The sequence below is a fragment of the Prinia subflava genome, chromosome 1 (assembly GCF_021018805.1).
Source record: "Prinia subflava isolate CZ2003 ecotype Zambia chromosome 1, Cam_Psub_1.2, whole genome shotgun sequence".
NCBI classification, from domain to species: Eukaryota; Metazoa; Chordata; class Aves; order Passeriformes; family Cisticolidae; genus Prinia; species Prinia subflava.
In genome coordinates, this window is record NC_086247.1 from 151,242,959 (window position 1) to 151,267,059 (window position 24,101).

Sequence of the window (24,101 nt, forward strand, 5' to 3'; positions counted from 1 at the left end):
CAGGAAGAGATTTAAAACAAACAAACAAAACCCAAAAATTACACAGCTACAGGGGAAAAAAATTGCTGAAAAAATTCTCTAAAACTGTGGCTGGGAATTTTTTTCCTGACCGCAGGTGACACCAGAAATTTGGCAACTTCTTCTAGAGGCACACAGGGCTCTCGTCCCAGGCTGCTCCCCTTCACTCCTCAACAGCAGCAGATTTACTGTGGGGTTAAGCTGAGGAAAAATCCATATTGTTCACCTGTTCCTGGCACTCTGTGCCACCTCCTCTTGCCCAGGCTGCAAGGGCAGCATCACCCTTTGCCCATTTCTGAGCAGTTTTGGAAACAAGGCTTTGCCTCAAATCCCTTTCCTAAACTCGACTTTCCAGGCGTTTTGTGCAGATGGATTAAGGAGCAGGAAGGTGTGGATGTGTGGCTCCTCTCAGAAACCCTCCAGCCCCTTCCTGAATGCCTCAGGCTGGGAACAAAACCCCAGGGCTCAGGCAGGAGAGCCAATACTCAGCACAAAGAGCGAGGCTTTGTTCCTTAACGACAAGCGAAACTAAAAAAAATAAAAGTGACATTTTGCCTCTGATAATCTGGTTCCAGCCCCGCCAGGTAAGCAGATTTGCAGCCCTGAAGTGATCCTGCTACAGTCTCTGGGGTGTTTGATCTCCGTTTCAGGGATCCTACAGCAAAATCTGCTGGGACAATGTAGCGTTTGTAGGAGCAGGTACGAAATTTGGCAGGTTCCCCGAGCCAGCAGCTCGGCTTCTTCCCAGCCTTGTGCACTGGTGCCTCCCAGTGCCTGGAAAAGGGAGAAGCAGAAAGCTTCAGAAAAAGAATTGAAGGTTGTTTCAATTTTTTAAATTATTATTATTTTATTATTATTATTTTATTCTTTTTAATTTTTTTATTTTACATCAAAGTATTCCTGGCTGTCACAGAACCACAGAATCCGAGAATGCTTTGGCTTGGGGAAAATCTTCATGATCATCAGGTTCTGAGGCAAGGACACCTTCCACTAGAGCAGGCTGCTTGAAGGCCCATCCAAGCTGGCCTTGAGCACCTCCAGGGAAGTGTCAGGTACCTGTTCATGCTCGGGGGGTTCAGGAAATCCTCTGTGAGCTCAGGGAACAGCCAAGGAGCCCTGGGAATGGGGGGACAAAGCTGCTCCCTGCTCGGTTCAGTGTGTTAACCACAAAGTGCTGCTGCTCCCACCTGCCCCCTCCAGCCCCAGCAGCCAGAGAATGAACCAGGAAGAGGATTCAAAGAGGAGGAAAATGAATTTATTACTTAAATATGGGCCAGACACAAAGCAGAAGCTTTGGTACCACCAGCACAGGACATCGTCCCTGGAAGTGTTGAAAAAACGTGGATGTGGCACTCTGGGACATGATTTAGTGGTGGACTTGACAATGTTGGACTCAATCCTTGCAGGGCTTTTTCAGCCTCATCGATTCTGTGATTGTGACTCATCAGGGGAATTTTGGCTTCTGAGTCCAAACCAAAAGCCCAGCTGCCAGCTCTGAGGTGCCTCCAGCACCAGAGGTTCCTGCTCTGGAGTGATGCCTTGGGAAGGCTGAGCTGGAGCAGAGACTGGGCAGGGCTGGAGAATAAAGCAGAGATTTATTCAAAGCCCTTGAAGGACACACCTTGGGCAGCACAAGAGCCTGGCCAGGCCTGCACCCAAGGGGGGCCCAAAATGGGCCCCAAATGGACAAACGCTGCCCAGGCCTCCCCCTTGGATCAGTTTGGGTCCATTGGCACTTTGGGGTGGGATTGTCCAATGCCAGCTGCAGGGGATGCAGTCCCATCCTTCTTGTTTTCTCCTGCAGCCACCGCTGGTTGTGCTCTGGGGCCTGAGAACTTGTGCCAGCTGTCCTTGGTGTGCAGCAGGAGAAGGATTTGTTTTGTGTGGCTGCTGTGTGCAGAGAGCTGAGTGAGCCTGGGTGTGAGCTCAGAGCTGCACAGGGGCTGGAACACAGGGAAGGGAAAACTGAGGGCATCAGGATCACCTGAGTGTTTCTCAACCAGAACTTCCCTGGGCAGCTCCAGTGCCTGATCACCCTTTCAGCAAAAAAATCTTTCCTAAAACCTAACCCAATCCTCCCCTGGCTGAGGGAGAACCTGGCACAACCTGAGGGTGTTTCCTCTCATCCTGTCCCTTACCTGGCCAAGAAAAAAACCTGTACATAAATCTGGGTGACACCTAATGCAGGGACAGCAAATCCCAGGGTGAGGGATTGCCCCTGGCCCCATCCCTGCCACCCCAGCAGCTGTGGTTGCAGTGCCACATCCTCTGAGGAGCACTCAGGGCACACTGAACCCTCAAACACAGGGGGCTCAGCCTCTGCCAGCCTGCTGGAACCTGCACGGGTTATTTCAGCATCTCACTGCAGCTTGGTGGGGTTTCTGAGCTTGTCCAGCAGGTAAATAGGAATATTGTGGGGCCAACCAGGCTGGGTGTGTGCCCTTTGCCCCCACCCAAGGCCACCACAGCAGGAGGTGGCAGCTCCCTGGGGAAAGCCTCGTGCTTGCTTTGCCCTCTGGTGGGCACTAAAGCATTTCAGGGCTGAACTTTCTGCCTAATTCATCTGTTATTTCCCTACAGCAGCCCATGAAATAAGGGATTTGGGGTGCTAATGTCTTCCCCTGGATAATGAAAGGATTAATCTCAGCCTTCCATGCTGTACTGACCACTGCTTTACCTTTCAAGGGTCATTATTTAACCCTTCCTTACCATTCTTACAACATAAGCCATTTATTCCACCAATGGGAATTTTAAAGGCATCTGTGTTTTTCTTACTGTGTATTTTAAGTGGGAACGGGAAGCAAAGACATTTTAGGGCTCTTTGTTTGGTGTTGCCATTTAATTACTTTGTAAAGGATTCTTCCAAGGGCTGGAGAAAAATGGCCCAAGGGAACCACAGAACCCCAGAATGGTTTGGGTTGGGAGGGACCTCAAAGATCACCTCAGTCCAACCCCCTCCAGGGACAGGGACACCTTCTCCACTCTCCCAGGTTGCTCCAAGCCCTGTCCTGAATTTAGGTGGCCCAGGGTTTTTAAAGCCATGATGACCTGAGAGGGACATTTCACCTGTCCCCACCTCCTGCCTGTCCTTGCTTCTGTGGCCATGGTTTTCTTCCCCCCCTCTCACAAAGAGTTTTTCCCTGCAACTGGGTCACCTTTCAAAGTCAGCAGAAGTGGAGTTACTTTGTTTAAAATAAAAACATGTATTTCTATCACCTTAGGAGTTGTTTCTCTTTCGGCACAGGGGCCCTCTGATCCTCCCACCTCCTTTTATCAGCATCTTCAAAAGAGAAAGGGAGTTATAATTGCTTTTCCCCCTCACCACAGAAGAAAGGGAGAGGCTGCTGTTCCCCTCTGCTGGCATCCTGAGAAGAAACACGCTTTGAGCAATCATTTATTTACAGAACAAAAATAACATCTGGATTTCAAAGGGCACACAGAGAAGAACGAGGCTCTCTCCTCCCTCCCCAGCCTTCAGCTTCTGCTGATTCCCACCCACTGCTCTGCCCCTGCTCTGCCTCTCCTCATTCAGGGGCTTCTCCCTCTCCCTGAGCATTGCTTTGCTTTTGTCACAGAATCCCAGAGTGGCTTGGCTTGGAAGGGACCTTAAAGATCATCCAGGGACATCTTCCACTGTTCCAGGCTGCTCCAAGCCCTGTCCAGCCTTGCCTTGGACACTTCCAGGGATCCAGGGGCAGCCACAGCTTCCCCTGTGCCAGGGCCTGCCCACCCTCCCAGTGAGGAATTTTTCTAATATTTTATCTAACCCTGCCCTCTGTCAGCTCAAAGCCATCAGATATCCTGTGGAGAAGCAGGGAGCAGAAAAATGTGAAGAAGTCAGTAGTTCCACAAGCCTGATTTCTTCCAGCTCTTTGATTTTTGCTTCGTTTTCTGGTTCCTGATTCAGTAGAATCCTGTCCTGTCACACAGAGCATCTCTGCCACACATGAACCCATCCCATTCCAGTGATGGGATGAATTTTCTGTCACATTAAGCCCTTCACTGCTTTAAAGCTGATGAATTGATGTCTTCAAAGCCATTACCAAAGGTGGCTGAAATTCCACAAAAAAGTCCACAAGCTCTTAGTAGGGACAGTCTGATTAACAGCCCTGTTTTCATTAAGGCTAAAAATCCACCTGCAAACTGCCACATCCCCACTACTCCCTGCCAGGCACCTCTGGGATGTGTTACACCTCATTTCCCCACCTCAACACACAAGTTTTGCCTTGAAAGAAAGCCTCCAAGAGTCCCTGAAAATAAAGAGCAATGTTAAAGCCACAAAGAGATTCTATCCCAGCCTCCTGCAATCCCCTGCTTGGATAATTAATTCCTATACACATATTTATAAATATGTTTACACAGTTCAGTGATGAATTGGCCACAGGGATCACTGAAGGTGCCTGCAAAAATGAAATGATTGATCAACCCTGTTTCTCATACAATCAATAAATTCCAAACACTGAATGAAGACAACCATTACAAAAAAAAAAGCCATTTATTAGCTATATGTACATATATACATATACATGCAAAATGATTTTATACACATTTACACAGGTTCAATTATTAATACAGTGCAAAAATGTCGAAAAAGGTACCAGCCCAACTTCTACAAACTAAACAGGTCTTTGGGAGAAAAGAGGAAAAAAAAACAACCCAGAGAATTACCAGCTTCATAAAGTGACTAAGCACTGCAAATCTGGAAATTATTGGAGTTGATTCTTCGCTAATTTGCTTGTGCTGAGCTGCTGGGTGAGGAAAAGAGTTTCCAAAAGACTTATCTTGCAAAGTGACAGAATGAAGAAGGTGCAATTCAAACCACATTAACCAGTTTAAAGTTGAAAAAAAAGAAGGGGATGGATTCCTCTTTGGGGATTTGATTCAATTCTGGAAAAATCCCATGTTATGAGTCAGATTTTGTGTTCTCAAACTGCAAGTCATTCTTTTTTACTAAATCTTAAAACACTGAGATCAATGTAAACTATTTTATTCCTCTTGCTGTTCTGCCAGAAAATGTTTACCTGTATAAATACCGTGTAGATATGGGATAAATACCAAATTAAAAATAAAAATAGGTCAAACTCCGTGTGCTCTGCCTTGTCCTGGAATCCCAATCCAAACTTACAAAGTTGGACTAATCCATGTAGATTCCTTAACATGATTTACACCTATTGCAGGAAAATAAAAGATTGCAAAGGGATTAAGATCAACACCAAAGCAGAGCTCTGTCCTTGGGTAGAAAACATCTGAAGATTCTCACATTCCCCAAAAATCCACAGAGCAAAAAAACCCAGAAGTTTAGGCAAAGGCAGAACTGAACCAACTGATTTGGTTTGATTTTACTGAAACGTTTTTAGGAGAACCAATTCAACAAAAGCTGAATTTAACCTTTCTCCCCCTCTGTTGATTGCACAATTATCCAAACCCCCTGTTCCAGCCCTCTTTGCAGAGCTGGGGCTGCCATCCCCTGGCTCAGGGCTGGATCTGTCTCAGGACAGAGCAGCTGGATGCTGGGGAAGCATCAGGAATGTCACAATTTTCCAGCCAGCTCCCTGCAAGGCTGAGGAATGGGCAGCTGAAAATGCTCTGTGTGCCTCAGGCCAGAGCAGGAAAAAAAAGGAAAAGTTCTTTTGGACACTTTAGCCAGAGTGAGGATAAAAAGGCAGGAGCAGGGAGTTGGCTCCTGTCCTAAAGTCCTTTTCATGAAGTTTTGTCTGTCTGAGATATAAAATGCTTCACCCTTTCCCCACAGTGGGTTGATACCCAATTTCACCACCAGCCATCAGATCCATTATCCCTAAAGTGTTAACATTTCTAGTGTCACATTTTTGGGGTGTTCTTTTTTCAGATTTTTTTTAAAAAACTTGGAATCTAAATTCATGGCTGAGTTCCCTGCAGTCACCAGAAGTATTTTACCAAGGAAAACTGGGACTGAACAGCAGGAAAATTAAGAGCAGCACAAAACCCCTCACATCTGCGGGGTCATCTTGGTGTCTCAGGGACAGTGGTTGAATTGTGGCTTCATTTCTCTGGCAGAAAACTGGGATAATGACAGACAAACAACTTTAATCCACTCCCTTACAACAGAAAACCTTTCCCTTATGGCACACAGCTCGAGCTGTGTCCTTAAATGCCTGGCTAAAATATTCCTCCATCATTCCTGCCAGACTATTCCACACGGTTTGGAGGTTTCCATCACACTGTTGTTACAGTAAGTGCAGTGAAAAAGCAATCCCTTCCTTTTCCTCCTGGGAAAAGCTCTGGCACTAAGTCTCCTGATGTCCTAGAAAATGTCCAGGTTCTGATGGGCTGCCTATGGATGCTGTTGCTGCAGTCAGCTGCAGCCAGAAGTGCTGCCAAGGTACAGCACCACAAATTTCTTGTCTGAGCCTCGTGTTTGCATCCTGAGATCCCAGGAAAACTCACTGAGATGAAAGAAAGGAATTGTGTCAAGTGTTCCTGCAAAAAAGACAACTCTGCTGCATGTTAATCTCTTTGCAACCAGAGGTAGAGACTGTGTGAGAGGAAAAATCAATCTTTGGTAAAAGAAATGGGGATGACCAGAAAGAAAAAAAAAAAAAAAAAGGAAATTTTAGGACCGTAATTCCACAATAACACACCTACAGCTCTCTACATCTCAGTTTGAATCTCTACAGCCCCTCAAGGACAGCTGCATCAAACTGCTATAGGCATTTTTTTTAACAGCCAGCCTAAATTATTCATCTGTGCCCTAAAATGCCCCTGTGCACCTCAGTCCATGACAGAGCAGAACCCCCAGTGCAGCAGAGGTTGGGAATTCCAGCCCTGCAGTCCCCTGCTCCAAAGTGCACACCCAGAAATTCATCTTGGTGTAAGAACTCACCACCACTAACCACAGCTGTTCTACAGAACAAAGAGAACCTGCTCTTGCTTTCCATTCCTGGAAATGGCTTTCTATTCACCAGCTACTCGTTTTTAAAAAAAGAAAAGTTGAAGGAGTCAGTGGCCTGTCATAAATAGGCTTGGAAGATTTATCATCCATACAGGCCAAGCAAACATGGAATTGCCCTTATCCTAAAAGTGACCTTAGCCAAGGAAACGAAGGCCACAAGAGCTGACAGATCACTTGGATTATTTTCTGCTGCCCTAAGCATATTTGCAATTAACCCATGAGCACACACTTAACTGCAATGTGCTGTTCAGCCAAGGAGATATTTATAGTCTTTATGGTTTATAAAAGAGTCACAGCCTTTTCCTGTCCTTCCAAACCTAGAAAAATGACCCTGAAGCTCACCCTCAGCATTTTCCCCACTGATACTGCACTCACCTAAATACAGCAAATGATGCCTTTACTCACCTTTACCAAGAATCTTAACAAATTCTAGAGATAAAAACGTTCCCCATCACTTTACCTTTGTTTTCCCACACAATTTGAGGATTTGCAGCAGCAGGGCAAGACTGACCTGCCAAGCTGTCACAGAGCCAGTGAGACAAATGACAAAATTGTCTGGATGGTGGCACTCCAGGAGGAAAAGCTGCTGATGGGAAGAACTTCCAGCTGTTGGGGACACCTGACAAGCTCTACATGCACCATGTGAAATACAGCTGCAGCCCTTGCTGTGTGCTGGGCACCATCACAGGATCCTGCTCATCCCAAGCTGCTTGCAACTGTTCTCCTTGCAATAACCATTGCCATGGATGGTTAAAAAAACACACTCTGAGCTGTTTTTGGCCAAGTGAATACAAAAAAAAGAGTTGTAAAAAACAGAGTAGCAAACCCCAGGTTTTTTCTCATACGCCACAGTCAGGCTGCTTCTCCAGGAGCTGCCTTGTCAGGATCTGGTAAGAGGAGAGAGAAGCCACTCCAATGTGGAAGGAGATTTGCCAGAGGTTCCTTAATCCATACAAGTAGATGTTGCATGAACAGACACAGAAAAGGAGCACAAATGTCTTCACCTTCCTGGCTGAGCTGTAGAAGAGGTACAGGTAACACTGCAAAAGGAGCACAGAGGGGGAGTTAGCACCGAGCTCTGCACAAAACCAGGGATCCAGCTGGGACTTGCTGCCTGGGACAGCATCTGCTGAGCATGTGGAGAGTAAAACTCGTACAGGAGGAAATGAAAAGCTCCCAGTGCTGACAGAGGAGTCACCTTTTCCCCTCAGGCAGTGACAGATCAGCCTTGCCCACCTCAGGCCACTGTTTCCAGCTGTGCTGATGCCACAGGCAGAGGTCAGCACGTGGAAAGCACTGCAGGCTGTGCACAGCCACTTTGGGAAGAAGCTGCAATAAATCAAAAGGAGGAGAGAGAATTCTCCTTTATTCAGCTTCCCTGGCTTCAGGTACTCACAGGGAAAGCAGCAGCACAGAGCCTTTTTTTGTGAAAAACAACTTGCATCAAGTATTTAGATCTAAATTCACCTACTAGATTGAAATTAATCTATTAGATCAAAATTAATCTATTAGATTGAAATTAATCTTTTCACCTCAAAGCTCTGCCATGAGCAAAGGTGTAAGGAAGCTGAAAGATGCTAAATTTTATCAAAATACAATAAATAATCCCATAAATACATCAAAGTCTGGTCCCCAAGCCATGATCCAAGTGCAGCAAGGGCAATGAATACACTGTAGGCATCAGTTATTCCTAGAAACAAAACTGCATCACCTTTCTGCAATGCCAGACTAAAGGTTAAAGATTTTCCAGCATATATTGCCCTCAAGTTAAAGGTTGTGGAATTTTTTAGGAATTCAAGGAGGCTTTCATGAAAAACCAATTTGGAACATGTTGTATTTTCCTCATTCAAACTCTTCTGTGTAAGGTCAGAGAAAATAACCCCATTATGGAAAAAGTCTAAGGAACCACCAGGATTTAATGTGATTTTTCATGTGAATTACACCATTTTCAATAATGCTGCTGTGCAATATTTGCTCTGTCTTCAAGGTGCTCCTGCTCCAGAAGCCCATCACTAAATCTGACACTGCCAAGAGGATGTGGTGTCCCTCCCTTTGGGAAGAAATCATTTTTGGGATGGCATTTATCCATCACACCCAGCCCCCTCTGACTTGTCAAAACACAGAAGCACTGAAAAAGCCTGCAAATGTAATTTTCCAAGGGTCAAAAAGTGCCTTGAACTGCTTTTGTGCCACTCCACTGGAATAAATCAGTGGAATCATCTAGGTAGAATATTAAAAACCTCTGCTTAGCTGAAAATGGCTCTGTCTTGTGAATTGTAACAGCAAAATAATCAGCAAAAAAAATTTTATTTCCAGTTAACGTACCTGAAAAACACAGGCTAGAAAAGGTAGAAAAAAAGCTATCACATTTCCAATTCCTTCGTGGTCCTCCTGTTGGGATTTAAAGAAGTGACAAGTACGTCAGGCACAGCTTTTAGCAAGTGCTGCTTGATATTTGAGAACATTATAAATATAGTCAAGAACCTCTTATCCCAGTTTATGTTGATTGACTGTAACAGTGTTAAACACCAAGATCAATATCACTGGATAAGACACCAAGAACTGAGGCTTATGTGACAGTTCCTGCTAAATAAAGCTGTCAGGATACAATCAGGACACTTTTCCCCCCCTTTTTTAAAGTTGTTTACAGTCTCATGTTTATTTAAAAAAAATTATAGAAAAGGATCTAAAATAAAATACAAGAATGGAGAAAAAAAAATCCAGGCAGCCTGGTAAGAATAAAATATTTCTCAATGTTTAGACTTCTCTAGAACAGAATAAAATGCAGAATAATGTGAAGTACAGGAAAATACACAAGGTGCAGCAGGTGAGTAACCAATTGTACATTCCCTGGAGAAACAAAACACTTCTTGTGGAAAGATGTGTGCTCAGCTAAGGGGCAGAACAGCCACCCTTGAGCTGGTTACCCAAAATCTCTCTGCCTTCCCCTCATGCCCAGGTGTGAGTGCAAGCAGGGTTACCTGAAAGGAATATTCTGCCAGGTGAACTCCTCGGATGAGGTTCAGAGCCCCACACATGATGTTCAGAACAAGTGACAGAATCCCCAGCGGGGTCACAGGCTGCATTCTGTAAGTAGGGACTTAAAAGGAAATGGAAACCAGACATTAATGAAAGTTTGCACTATTGGTTTCAATCTTTTAATAGAAAACACCACAATTACTTCGTGTGGGTTTTAAACACTTTCAAAACCTTTCATGCTTGCTCCAGGGAAGACTGATTATGAACAGAAACCTCCTTTTTTTGTTGTTGTTGTATTGCAGTATTCAGCTCTTCACACATCCAGAAATCACCAAGAGCTCTGGAGTATTTTTAAACAGGTCAGCACAGACTTTTTCTTGACCTATTTGGCATCAATGTCTTGTACTATGGTGCACATAGGTAATTTTTTGTTTATTCCAGCAGATGAGGATGCTCAGCACTCCTCATAGGTCAGCAGAAAAACCAGAGGCTTTCACCACCCAAAGGTGGGGAAGGGCTTAGATTTCAGCCACCCATCACAGCAAGGCAGCAATTCATCCCCTCCTTAAGCAGTAATTAAGTATTTCTTCCCACTGGCAGATTGAGGGCTCAGGCTGCCCACATTTCACAGGTAGTGAATTATCTGCCTCCTTCCTTTCTCACCTTCTCTGCTACTACTTAATACCCACACTGCTGAACAGCAATTCTGCTGGATAATCTCATTGGTACACCCCTAATTAAGGTCAAAGTAATTATCATAAATGTGTGTTTAGCTCTGGAATCTGCTGCCTTTAATCCAGGCTTGTCCAAGAGCCCAACTCCAGTTTTCCCTCACTTGTTCAACAACAGATTCCACACCTTGATCCTCACCTGAACTCATCCCTGCCCTTGGGTCAGCACAAGTAGGACACTGCCAGTTTAACAAAAAAGGAGAATTTGCAGCTCAGATTCCAAATCCAGATCTTCTCCTGCACAAACGTCCCCAAGACACAGGAGAGAATGAATGAGCCCTCAAGAAAAGCATCCAGCCCTCAGGATGCTCTCCCTGTGTCCAGGTGTCTCCAGATCCTGTTACAGATAAACTGCACCTCTGGCTTCCTTCTGACAGATAAAACACCACAGCAGCCACCACAGGGTTTCAGAGAGGAAAACACCCCTGCCTTCTCCTTCAAGCCAGATGTTGATAGATGGATGTAAAAAACTCTGGTGCCAAATTAACATAGGGATGTAAAGCACCTTTCATCCGTGTCTCTGTAATTAATTTGTCTGGCAGGCACTCACACATCCATAATTTCAGCTCCAAAGCAACTGCAGAAGGAACTGTATCAACTCAATCTGATATGTGTCACTTTAGGGAGCATCACTGGATGTTACAGACACAATGGAGTGAGGAACTCTGTCACTCACAGGCAATTTGGCTTTTGTTACACAGTGACATTTAAAAAGAACTCATTGCAGCATCTTTATTCATTCCCTGACCCCAGAATCCAGCATCCTTCTATTTTCTCCTGCTATTCCTACTTCCTACTTTTGATGAATTAAATAATGTTGCAGCTATATATATGTGTCTCCCACGGATATTTCCTAATAAAGACTGTTTCTCTTCCTTAAATTCTAAGGTTTACTTCAGAGGCATAAAATGTCTGTCAAACAAATTATAATGATCAAGCACAAGTGTCATTCATTGAGCAGGATCCTGCAAACTACACGTGCCAAGAGTTCCCAGTCCCCAGGGAAGAACAATGTAGGTCTCAATATATTGCTTCTGCAGCATGAAATATTATGTAAAAGTTACATTTTTTTTTTTAGTCCAGGAGGATAAAAAGAATTGCTGTCACAGATGCAGGGGAGATTAAAACATCCAGTTGCTCAGGGTTCATATTCTGTGAGAACTGGCCTTGAAATGGTTTGCTGCAGAGATTTATTTCTGCTGTTAAATTCTGAGGTTTAACTCACAAACTGAAATTGCACCGAGAAGCGAGATGGGTCCTGCTAAGGGAAAATGATTTCACTTCCCTGGGTGAAATCAGTCATACTTGTATAAAGAGAATTTCATACTGGAACAGCCTATTCCATTAAATGAGGGAAAAGAAGACAACAAACAGTCCAAGACAGCACAAGCACAAATAAACATTAATTAGGCTTCCCATTGATTTGACTCCTTGAGCACAGGAGTTGTGCACTTCAGAGCACACAAGATCCACACAGAAACCTTCTGGGAGCTGTGGGTGATGCACCAGCAGGTTTGAACACGCACAGAATTACTGCCAACACCCTCACAGGGTGAAGAAATTGAAACCTCTGCCCATAAAAGATTTTCTGGCAGAGGCCTGTGGCCACTTCACTGGAGAGAGACAGCAGAGTGTGCAGCAGCTCGGATCTGCCTCCTGCAGGCACAGCACAAGGCTGGACACTGAGTCACTCCCTCAAAGCTCTGCAGAAAGAGAGCCAGGAGTGAGGAATGACCTCACACTCCAACAGCCTAAGCTAAAATACAAGCACACAAAAGGCAGAGAGCGAGACAGCCTCAAAAACAAGCCCTTGGAAAGGCCTCTGAAGGACTCCCTGTGTGCCTGAGGAAGATGAGAACACTCAGCAAGGGGAGCTGCAGGATTCACCAGCTCGCTCACAGGAGGAGTGGCACAAGTTGTTCTGCTGCTTGCCAGGGCCAGCTGTGATGTGCAAACCCTCCGTGCCCACAGAGAGCTGCTCAGAGCCCCCTGTGCCCTGCACACAGCCCCAGAGCTCTGCAGCAGCACCAGCTGTGCCCACACTGCCAGGAGCAGGCTCTGAGCAGCAGCCAGGGCTGCTGTGTGTGTTCATCAAGGGTACAAGGGAAGGGGGTTTGTAGCAGGAGCTGGGTTGGGTTAACAAAGGGAAGAACAAACAGCAGAAAGAATGGAAGTAAGAAGGCAAAAATCTCAGGTTCTCATGATCAAGGACAAAGCTGCCCTGACTTTTCTGGCCCTTTTCACAGCAAATTGAAGAGCCAGAGGATGAGCTCAGCCAGCTCCAAAGAGGCCAGGAGCAGCTCCACCATCAGGAGAGGGATGTTTGGATCATCCCTGGATCGATCCATCTGCACCAGGGAGTGAAGCCACAGTTCAGCTCTGCTCTCCTGCAGCCACAGCATTTCAAACAGCCTCTTGCAGAGCAGAGCCATCGTATAAATAACATTAATGTGGAACAAACACCATGCACACAGCTAAACTTAGAGCAGCAAAGTGGGATTCAGCTGGGAGGGAGTGATGGGAGGAGAGAGACACAAGCCAGGAAAGCTGACTCCAGTGGAGGCAAACAGATGATCATAAACATGATCCTTAAAATAAAGGCAGAACAATCTGTGAGAGTATTTGGGTTAGAGCAGAGAGAACAGCCAGAAATAAAAAGCCAGATGGAAAGTAAAGGAAAGCAATTAGGGGTAAGAGGGAAGTGAAAATATATTTCTGATCTGTGGACACAGACTAAATCACAAATATTTACTGGCACTGAAGCTGTTCGAATTTAAAGAAAAAGTGCAAAGAATTTCTAAGCCCTGTCACAACATGAAGAGATTTAACCTTCAAGCACAGTTCTGAGGAGAACTCACAAATCTGACTGGCAAATGAAGTGGTTTCCATTCTATTTGTGATTCCTCCTGGCCACTGCCCTTCCATACCCTAATTTAAAATACCAAATTAGATTCCAGCTCATCTATCACAAACAATAAGATTGAGCAACTGGAACTTAATTTTATTAGTGTTTCATAAGCCAAGAACAACAACAACCAAATAAAAAGGAAATAGCAGCTCATGGCACTCCAGCTGCATTTAAACCACCGTGCTAATAGGATTAAAACAGAGAATGGTTTAGTGGTGGACTTGGCAGGGTTTGGTTTCTGGTTGGATTCAATGATCTGAAAGGTTTTCCCCAACCTAAATAAATCTATGATTTCATTTGTGGGGGAGGCAGGCAGGACCTTGACTGTGCAACTGAAACACAAGTAAGAGCTACATCTTTTATTATAAAGAAGTAGAGGTTGGTACTTCAAGAGCAGGTAAAATGTCAGGTTTTGTTATAAAAAAGCTGTCAAGCCTTTGTGTTATTCATACAGATACACAAAGCCTCTTTCAGAATTTTAGTCAAATGGATTAAATTTAAAAAATAATAAGGTAAAAGTAAAAAGCAAAGAGGGGAGAACAACTCAAGCCAGACAATGTGGGAACTAGAGTTTTAACCCTCAGCTCATTTTTCTCATCTTCTTTTCCCTCAAGGCTGAAGAAACTCATTCAGCCTGTAATTACAAATCTTTCATTACGAGTTTGCAACAGGCAATGAATCAGTGGAGCTCCTTTAGAAATCTAAACAAGCAAGGATTTTAAGAGAAGAGAATCCCACATGGAAAATATCAAGCCCAGCCTACATTTTCCATACAGAGAGGGAGATGTAAAGCTGGAAAAAGACCCCACAGCAGTCTCCAAAACCCTGCAGCAATACCTGCTGCAACGCAAAGCCCATCTGTTGTTTACTAGGATGGCAAAAGCCTTTCCCTGGTTCCACACACGCGGTGTCAATGAACATTTCTCGGCACACGAGGTTTTCCTGCCCCGTGCAGGGTGAGGAGCTCCCGTGTCACCTGGTGCAGCAGTGACTTACCAACCTCCACACGGCCTCCTGCGTGCCCTCCGTTGCTCAGCCCGTTCAGCAGCTCTGCATTCTCCAGCTGCAGCTGCACTGGGGGCTGCAGCTGCAGCTCCTCCTCCACCCTGTCCCAGCTGCGCGCGGCGCGGGAGCCGCGGGTGCTGTTGAAATGGTGCTTCAGCTTCTGAATGGTGTTGTCTGAAACAAGGGGAAAAGCTGCTCAAATCGCCTCGGAAAGGCTGCTTAATTAACCCTTGGTGTCATTCAAACCTTAATTATGGTGATATTTTATCTTATGGTGGCGTTCTCTTTGGTTGTTTTAATTTATTTTATTTTTTAAGGGGTTCACGCATAAAATTCCACTGCTGGTTAGGGAAGAAAAATTCTTCTTTTAGGTATTTTATAGCACAGAAAGGTTTGGGAGGGAAGGGACTTTAAGGATGATCCAGTGCCACTGCCATGGGCAGGGACACCTTTCACTACCCCAGGTTCCTCCAAGCCCTGTCCAGCCTGGCCTTGGACACTTCCAGGGGCAGCCACAGCTTCTCTGGGCACCCTGTGTCTGCCCACCCTCACAAGAAAGAATTTATTCTAATATCTGCTCTAAATAATCATAAAAATGATCTGGAACTACCAAACAAAAGATTAAAATCTTGAGCATCAAGTGCATCTTAGACTCAAACACAGGAAAGAAGATTAAATTAATAAATAAATATAAATTATATAGAAATAACCACACAGCAATATTAGGCACTCAGGAACTTAATAAAGTATCATAGTAAAAAAATATTTTAGATATGTAATTTTTTCTTTAAAAAGTAAGCTTCATGCAATTAAAAGATGCTAGAAATTCCCCACTCCTACTCAAGTTAAAAAAAAAAAGTTAAAAAAAAGTTGTAATGTGGATCTCAATATAAAATTACATCCTGGCTGTAATGTGCCCTGCAGGGAATCCACCCAAAATCCAAAGCTCTAGAAGAAGCTTTCCTGAGGGATTGCTCAAGTTTTTAAGCCTGAGTTTAACACTGTTACTGAAATCTGGACAGGAGTGTGCAAACACACTGCAGGATATTATACTTCTCCAGAAAATTCTCTCACTGCAAGGGAATTTTATCTTTCAAAGGTGTGAGGTTCAGCAGAGCAGCTGCTACTTGGCAAGAAAACAAATTACTTCAGGTTAAAAAAGAACCACTGGGCATGGTTCTGAAATATTCTGACTCCAGGTCATGCCAGAAATAAAGCTGCCCATAATAATCTATTCTGTCTCCTTTTTTTTCCTGTACTCATCTGTCTTCCCTCATAAGATTTTTTTTAATTAAGTTAGAAAATGTCTGGGATATCAATTGCTTTTTTCTTCTCTGCTTGTTCATCAATCACCACAGCATTTTGTTCATAATAGATGAACTCTCAGGAAGTCCAAACCAAATATTCCAGTAGTTTAGGGCATTAAAATCTCTCCCTCCTGCTCCACATGCAGGCAAAAATAGACCCAGAGCCACTTTTATCACCAGCCTTTGGCCAGGAGATGTTGTTCAACACCACCAATTTGGCAGAGAGGATTTTTACTATTAGAGAAGAAAGTTACAAACCAAATTCAATAAAAGCATATGGTCTGGAAGCTGAATTGATGCTCCTGGTGTTGTAGGAAGCAGCAAATTCCCACCGAAGCTCCTCCAGGAAGCAGAAGGCCATGATGGTTGAGTAGCTGCTGGAACAGATTGCCATGCAGGCAATATCCCCAGAAGAAAGGAAACTGAAATAGAAAGTCAAAAAGAAAAAATCACATCAACATAAAAAGGTGAAAGTCCTGCTGAAGGTGAGGATGAAGCTGTGCTTTCTGTCAGAACAACATGTACAGACTGAGCTGAAACAGCAGACTGCAAAAAAAATAAAGGGATTTTTGTTGTTGTCAAAGTCCTGCAATTCCTGTAGATCTATTTTTTCTCACACAATTATTTATTCTTAACTCATCCAGGATGCCTGAGCACAGTGAAGAGCACAACACAGACTTTATTAAATTGGTACATCAGGTACAAATCGAGGACATTCTTTTCCCAGGCTGGCTTTAAATCACAGTAATAAAAACCAAGGTGGTCAGAGAACCAATTTTCAAAGAGAATGCAGAAAAAAAGCAAAAGCAAGGAAGCTTGTTCCCAGGAACCAGATGGATTCCTTGCTTCCCTTGAACATGCCAACATCATATTAACAGCAAGAAATATTTGCTAATTTGCACAACCTGAGGTTTTCAAACACTTCCTGCTACATCACAACAAAAATTCTATTCTAAAAGGGGCTCCTCTAACAGTGAATCCATATTTATGTAAAAGTTTCCACTTGCAGATGGTCCAGGAGATTTTTCAGGGATATCTTCCCGTGCAGCCCAGCCATTTGTCAGCAGGAAATCAGTTTTGAAACTGAACAATTTCTCTCCTTCCTCCTGCTCCTATATTTTACCCCAACTTCATTTTGTGGTTTCTATTTCACCACTTTTTTATTTATTTGCTGCACACCGGACTTGGGATTTGCAGTTTTGCTTGGCTGTGCCAGCCCAGCTCCACTGGGGAGCTTCCCCAAATTCCTGCTGCTCCCAGCTGGGATCAACACCGTGCCTGCCTAAAACCCCCATAATTTATGTCCATAATTTATGGCCTTTTTGCCACGGATCCATTTGCAATGCCCTCATTCCAGAGCCAGGGCTGAGCTGCTGCACAGCCCACAGCAGATTAAAAGCAGCAGGACTTGTTGGCATCAAAGGGCACAAGTTTGCTTTGAGTGAAAAGGAATTGAGATGAAAATCTCTGTTTTTCTAACTGTTCCAGAGTAAATTCATGTATTTTTAACTCCCCCAAAAAGGGATGCTTAGTTTTAGCTTAGGGTCACTTAAAGTTTTCTTTCTTTTGCTCACCAGAAATGCAGTGACAAGCTAAAAATTCACTTCTTAAATGAGTTTAAACAAATTTCTTAATTTCTTTCTCTGTGATTTCTTTAATAAATTTCTTCTCCCCAACTAAATCATTCCACGGCACTTGGATGCCTTCTTAAAAGGATTTGTAGAAATCCATGGTAATCCAATTGCTAAGAGTAACAAGCACTCCCATTGGGCAGAAGGCTTTTTTAAATTAAATAATAATTAAATTATTTATTTATTTATTAAATTTTATTTTATTAATTATTTAAATTATTAAATAATTAAATAATAATTAAAATAATATTTTAATTAGTTTAATTAATGAAAATTAAAATGTGCCAAACATATATAAATAAAATAAGAAACATATATATTATATAAACATATATAAAACATAGAAGTATGTATATAATTAATAATATAATACATAAATATACAACTAAATATATGTAAATATTATGTATGTATATATATATATATATAAAAATATATTTTATATATATAAATATATAAATATATATAAAAATATATAATTATAAAATATATATGCATATATAAATATATAACTAAATATGTATAAATATTGTATATGTATGTAAATATTTATATGTATAAATGTAAGTGTAAAATGAAATCTGTGTAAATATAGTATAAAATAAATAACAGTTATGTAAGTATATTTCTATAAATTAACCTACCAATACGATACATGAATATATAATTATATTATATATAATTACATATATAAATATATATTAAATATATAAATATAAAATATAAATATATATAGCCTTATATATATAGCCTTATATATATATAGCCTTATTAGTTATATATTATGTATTGTTATGTATTATTATATATTATTATTAGATTATATATTTATAAATATAAATATAAATATATAAATATATAAATATATAAATATATAAATAAATATATAAATATATAAAATATATAAATATATAAATATATAAATATATAAATATATAAATATATAAATATATAAATATATAAATAAATATATAAATATATAAATAAATATATAAATATATAAATATATAACTAAGCACATGCTGACTACACTGAGCAGGAGCTGAGGAACAAGGCTCCAAAATGATTGGAGTTCACAGCCTAGACAGGCACTGTGGGATCTCAGACTGGAATCAGGCACTGCAGACCATACCCACAGGATTATTTCAACAGAACCCCAATCCCCAAGAGCATCATTTCACAAATGAAAGGCAGGAGAAGCCCAGCAGAGCAGAGCAGGGACTCACTGAATGCTCAGGTTACATCCTCTGGCCGTGCCCCGGCTGGGATAGCGAGCCAGGATGGAGGACAACGCCTTCAGTCTCTTCCTGCATTCCAGAAAGTCCTGGTTGAGATGGAAATCTGTGGAGGCTGACAGGGGAAGCCCATCCCTCACCCTCACCACACAGGCAAAGAAGATCATGGACATTCTCCACGGGAGTATTCATGAGGACAACCTGGAAATGAGAGACTCAAGTCAGTTCATGGCAGAATTCCAGGCAGGACCAGAGGGAATTCCCCACTGGAACTGATCAGCTCCTCTGGTGACAGCCCTGTCCCTGCAAGGCAACCAAACTGTTCTCAAAGCTCGTGCCTGGGCCCAATTCTTGCCTCTCAGGTTAAAAGGTGAGCCAAGGGATTTGACAGGGGAATTATCTACCCGAAAAATATTCCTGATTTCCCTCCTGCTTTGCCCAAAGCATCAGAAACGCTCAGCAAAGCTCTCACAGGTGTTGGTGGAAGCTGCTAAGCCCCACTGCTGTGCTGCATCTCCACTGGAGCTCCAAAAAGCTGCCTGAGTGAGCCACTTCTTTATTTTCTAGTGTAACACACAAATCCAAAATTAAATTTTAGGCTAGAGCCTGTCAGGTTCTTTATATAAACTCACCTAGGGCTAAATACAGAATAAAAGTTGCCCTCTCTTGATTTCTTCCCCTTTAAGAGGTCACAAACTCCCGTGGAAAGTTATTCTGGCACATTCAGAACATGCAGAGATGTGTCCTTCAAACATACCATGAGGATCCAGGGCACTGTGTCAGAGGATTAATAGCTCTCCACATCATCTCTGAAAGAGAATCAAAATGAAATAATTAAAATTTAGTTTAAAAAAACTAATTAATTACCTGTATTTACATGCATATCAGACTCCTGTGAAGTGGGAAAATATAGCCTAGGAAGTGTTTTGCCTGAAGGAAAACAAACATGTCATTTTCTTATCCAATATATTCATTTCTAGACTCATTCAAAGATACTGTGGAATGACATGCAAAATTTTTATGATGCCCCAATCATAATTTTTTAAGTTATATCAATAAAAGAGCAGCTCTAAATCAGCAGATTTTAAGGGATTATCACAAACAACTCAAGCAATAAAAAAAGGGAAAAAAGGAAAACCAAAGATATTTACTTGGCTTTAGGCAAACTACATAAATAAAGCACTGGGGAAATAAAAAGAAGAAAAAAAACCAAAAACACTTTGTGAACTCAAACTTTTGATAGAACAACTGCTTTGACCAGCCCTGTATCACACAATTCATCAGGATGCTCAAAGCCTCTTTGAAACGTGGCTCATCAGGACGAGCTTTTCTTGTCTGAAAAGTTCAGAGAGCAAAACCTTTTCTAATTCCGGCCCCACAAACTCTCCTGATGTCTGATAAGGGTTGAGTTCTTGCCACAGGCAGCACTGAGAGGGTCTCATTTCTACCCCACAGGAATCATTCCCACAGAAATTGTGGGAACCATCCCTCTGTCCAAGGTGCCAGCACATTAAAGCAACTGCAATTATCAGAGGACAATTAGCAGGGGAATTAGCAAAAAGCACAATGGGACAAAACTTGTTTCCTTAGAAAAGCAGACTAAAACTACAGAAGATCAGACATCTCTTAAGAAGTGTTATCTTGAACTTTTCAAATGGAGATTAAAGAATTAGATGTGATTTTTTTTCCACAATCCCTCTCACAAGTCCTCCAGCTGTCACTGAAGTTGTAAAAGCAAACTAAGCTCACCAACTTCAACACACATCAAAAAGAATTTCAACAATAATCATGATTATTATAAACCAGATTGAAACATTCCATCAATCTTCAATGTGCTCATAGCCATTGATAAAACAGTGCAGAAAACTTCTACATGGAAATGAAATAAACCCAAAAAAATATGAACTTTAAGAGGAGTATGAACTTTAACACAGCCAACTTCTAAGCACAGTTGCTCAGAATTGCAGTTTTAGAGTGAAGGGTTGGTAATTCTGATGAAGCTCCAAAATAACTCCAAAACAGCCAGAAGATGATCAGGACAATGAAAAGGCACCAAACTGAGAAACCAAAGACATTTTCCAAAATCTACCAAGCACATGAAATTATTCAGCTCCCTATGCCACTACAGCAAGAGTTTAAATTTAAATATCTATCTTTTTTATTAATCACCAAGAATAACACCACTCACAGTTAACCAACTGCACTTATGAAGTTTTCCAGCTTTCCAAGACATACAAACCTTCCTGCTGCAGTGCCTCATGCTGTCACTGAGTAGCAGCTGCCTATCAGAGGGATCCTTTGGTCTGGGAAAGAAAGATCCACCAGGAAAACTTCCAAATGAAATGCCAGACTTCACTGGAGCAATGAGCCCACGCTCCTTCCTCAGAAAAGCACCCACCAGCGAGGCTCTGGGTTTTCCCTTGGCACAGCCCTTGCTATTCTCCCATCAGGTGATGCTCAGAGCTGTGCTGCTTTGGCAGGTGGCAGCCACCAATGGCACTGCCCTCGGGACTTTAACCACTTGCAAGGCAGCTCTGCCACGTCACCTGTGACCAGGCTGTGACAAAGTCTCCCAGCTGGGTGGGCACAGCGAGGTGTGCACGTCAGCGGGTGGCTCGATGCTGTCACTGTGTCACACTGGCTGCCCTTCCCTCTGCAGCCTCTCTGTCTGCACACCCTCAGCAGCCCAAAGATCTGCCCGTACGTGGCAGCTCTTTGACCTTGGCTCTGAACTTGGACAGTGAACTCCAAGCTTTGGGATCAAATCTTGCAGAGTTCACAACCGATAACATCGAGTCAGCATCAGACCGCCCGTTCTGGCACAAGGCAGAACCTTGGGAAGTGTTTCAAGCACTTATTTCAGAGGAACAGGTTATCATTTATGACTGAAGAGAACAAACTTTTTCATTTCTGAAGCACCTTTACATCCAATAATGCTTCAGAGTAAAACTGCCTAGTGCAGGACTCATATTAACAGCACAAATCTCAGAATAAACAATTCTTCAGTGTATCTCAGTGACCTGGAGCACAATTCCCCCTTCCCTCACTTCCCAGGGAGCAGCCAACTCTCCAGTGGCTGTGCAGGGATTATCAAGGCAGCCTCAATCAGACCTCCTGCACTTCACTGCGTGTTACACAAGCTCCTCTGGGTAAGAAGATTACACCCAACTCACCAGGCCACACTTCCCCAAACGCTCAACAAACTCCTGCTTTATTGCCTGGACTTAGAAAACAATCTGCTCAAAAGGCTGGGAAAGCAAATGCAAACCAGTGCACAGTTCATAAGGGGGAATTATGTCAAAAAAACTGGTTCTTTCAGAAAATATCTTGGAAAGTTTCCTTCCAAGAACAGCAAAATGCTCACAAAAAATGTGACCAGGATTTCTCTCAAGTATTCTGTCTCTCCCTCTTCAGAGACACATTTTCCTACTTTCTAGAGGTGTCCAGCTTCAATCCCATCTGTTTTGTCCAGTTCTGACCTTCCTGCTGAAGGAAGAGCCAAAAAAGCTTTAGCAGATGTTACCATGGCCCTGAAGCACAATGTGTGAAGTTTTTTTTGGACACACACCAGCTTGATATTTGCCCACAACTGTTGCACTAAAGCATCCTCCCTCAGGCAGGTGATCTCCAGAGGGAGTCCTGGACAGCTACAGGTGAGGTGAACATGAAAGAGATCCAGGCTGACTCATCAAACACAAAACCTGAGCTGCAGCTCCAGGGCTGCTTTGGGTCTCACCCAACAAGGATGTGGCTCATGAGGGAAATTTATCACACCCCTGAGGGATCACAAAGTGGAGTTTATCTTCTTCTCAGATATATTAAAAAACAAATCCAGAACACTGTTAAATTTCTCATTTTCCACAACTGCACCAGGATCCACCTGATGCTTCCCAGCTGAACTCCCTCCAAGCAGTGCTGAGCAGATACAGAAGTGCCAGATCCACTCTCCAGATTGAGCAGTGAATAAAAGCAATTTGAAAACATGATGCTATCTCAAAATTTAACTCAGGATTTGTGCACATCCAGAGCTTTTAGGCTCCTATAAATCCTACAGGCTTACTCTTATCCCCAAGGGGAAGCATGTGGAAAACCCTTACCATCACAAATCTGTCTGTGCACACTCCTGTGGATTACCAGAAATAAAGCACACACAAAATTCCAACCCCAGCATCCAGCTCCCACATCAGCCCCACTGTTCCAACAATAATCTTCCAAACCCTTGCCCAAACCACCCTGCAACAGCTCTGTGATGCTCTGAGGCTCTGCCCCACCTTCACCTCTCAGAAACACCAGCCACTTCCCAAATACTCACCCACCCCACCCGCCTGAATCCTGACACCTCCCCAAGCCCAGCAGCTCAGCCCTGTCCCTTCAGGAGCCTAACTAAGGACCCATCCCACATCAATCCTCTTCCTCTCACATTCCACAGAACTACACCCTGCTCACACCTCTCCTAAGCATCCTAAAATCCCCAGAAGAGCCTCTTTCCCAAACTCTTCAACAAAGCCGGACACCTTGGAAGCAAACACACCCATGCCCACCCTCAGGGTCTGCTTGGTACTGACAAGGCCTTCCGCACATCCCTCAAGCACGCAGGCACCCCAAAACCTCCCCGCATCCCGCAGCTCCCAAACCCTCTGGTTATCCCTGCTCAGCCCAACCCAGCCCACGCCTCCTCCTCTGCCCCTCAAACACCCCAAGGAACCCCTAAATCCTATATCCACGCCAGGCGATCCCGACCCCAACACACACATCCCCTCGCTCCCCACCGCATCCCCGAACTCCGCTCATCTCCTTCCCAAGCACCCCGAGCCCCCCAGACACCCCCGCACCCCCAGTTCACCCCAGTCCCCTCCCAGCTCCCTCCCCCGCGCCCTTCCAGCCGCGCACACAGCCCGGACCGCCCCGCCCCGGGGACGCGGAGGGGACGGGGGCAGGGGAGGAGGATGAGGAGCGGGGGCAGGGGAGGAGGATGAGGAGCAGGGTCAGTGTCCCGCTGCCCGCCCAGGACCCTCCGCCGCTCACCTCCCTTCCCCCGGCGGCCCCGCGGCCTCGGCCTCTCGCTCCGCCCGGGCCGGCCCCGCCCGCCGCACCAGCGAGGCGGCGGCGCGGAGCGGCCGCGCGGGGAGCGCCGGGACAGCGCCGGGAGGACCGGGGGGAACGAGCGGGGAGCGGGCTGGGAACGGGAACGGGAACGGAACTGAAACTGGGAACGGGGCTGGGAACGGGAACGGAGCTGGGAACGCGGCTGGGAACGGGGCTGGGAACGGAGCTGAAACTGGGAACGGGGCTGGGAACGGGAACGGAGCTGGGAACGCGGCTGGGAACGGGGCTGGGAACGGGAACGGGAACGGAA

General features: G+C 43.9%; 1 protein-coding gene across 3 annotated transcripts; it reads right to left on the reverse strand.

Moving 5' to 3' along the window:
• Positions 1-4,482: 4,482 nt before the first annotated feature.
• Positions 4,483-23,870, reverse strand: SEC22C (SEC22 homolog C, vesicle trafficking protein). Of its 3 annotated transcripts, none has more exons than XM_063416917.1 (8): positions 23,771-23,870; positions 19,503-19,554; positions 18,737-18,946; positions 16,138-16,301; positions 14,564-14,746; positions 9,931-10,049; positions 9,275-9,340; positions 4,483-7,989 (listed from the first exon to the last, which is right to left on the reverse strand). In XM_063416917.1, exons 3-8 carry the CDS (start codon positions 18,916-18,918, stop codon positions 7,789-7,791), a joined length of 915 nt encoding a protein of 304 aa, XP_063272987.1. In that variant the 5' UTR covers positions 18,919-18,946; positions 19,503-19,554; positions 23,771-23,870; the 3' UTR covers positions 4,483-7,788. The 3 variants fall into 3 exon arrangements, with proteins under 3 accessions (XP_063272987.1, XP_063272995.1, XP_063273005.1); XM_063416925.1 differs by lacking the exon at positions 23,771-23,870 and adding an exon at positions 20,985-21,421; XM_063416935.1 differs by lacking the exon at positions 23,771-23,870 and having other exon boundaries at positions 19,378-19,515.
• Positions 23,871-24,101: the final 231 nt, after the last annotated feature.

What these genes read in the sequence shown, in the direction of transcription:
- SEC22C (XM_063416917.1), bottom strand. Translation starts at nt 18,918, where the DNA reads ATGTCCATGATCTTCTTTGCCTGTGTGGTGAGGGTGAGGGATGGGCTT. An exon ending in GGATGTAACCTGAGCATTCA is followed by an intron (nt 16,302 to 18,736) that starts GTGAGTCCCTGC and finishes TTTCTATTTCAG; the next exon opens with TTTCCTTTCTTCTGGGGATA. An exon ending in AGGAGGCCGTGTGGAGGTTG is followed by an intron (nt 10,050 to 14,563) that starts GTAAGTCACTGC and finishes TTTCCTTTTAAG; the next exon opens with TCCCTACTTACAGAATGCAG.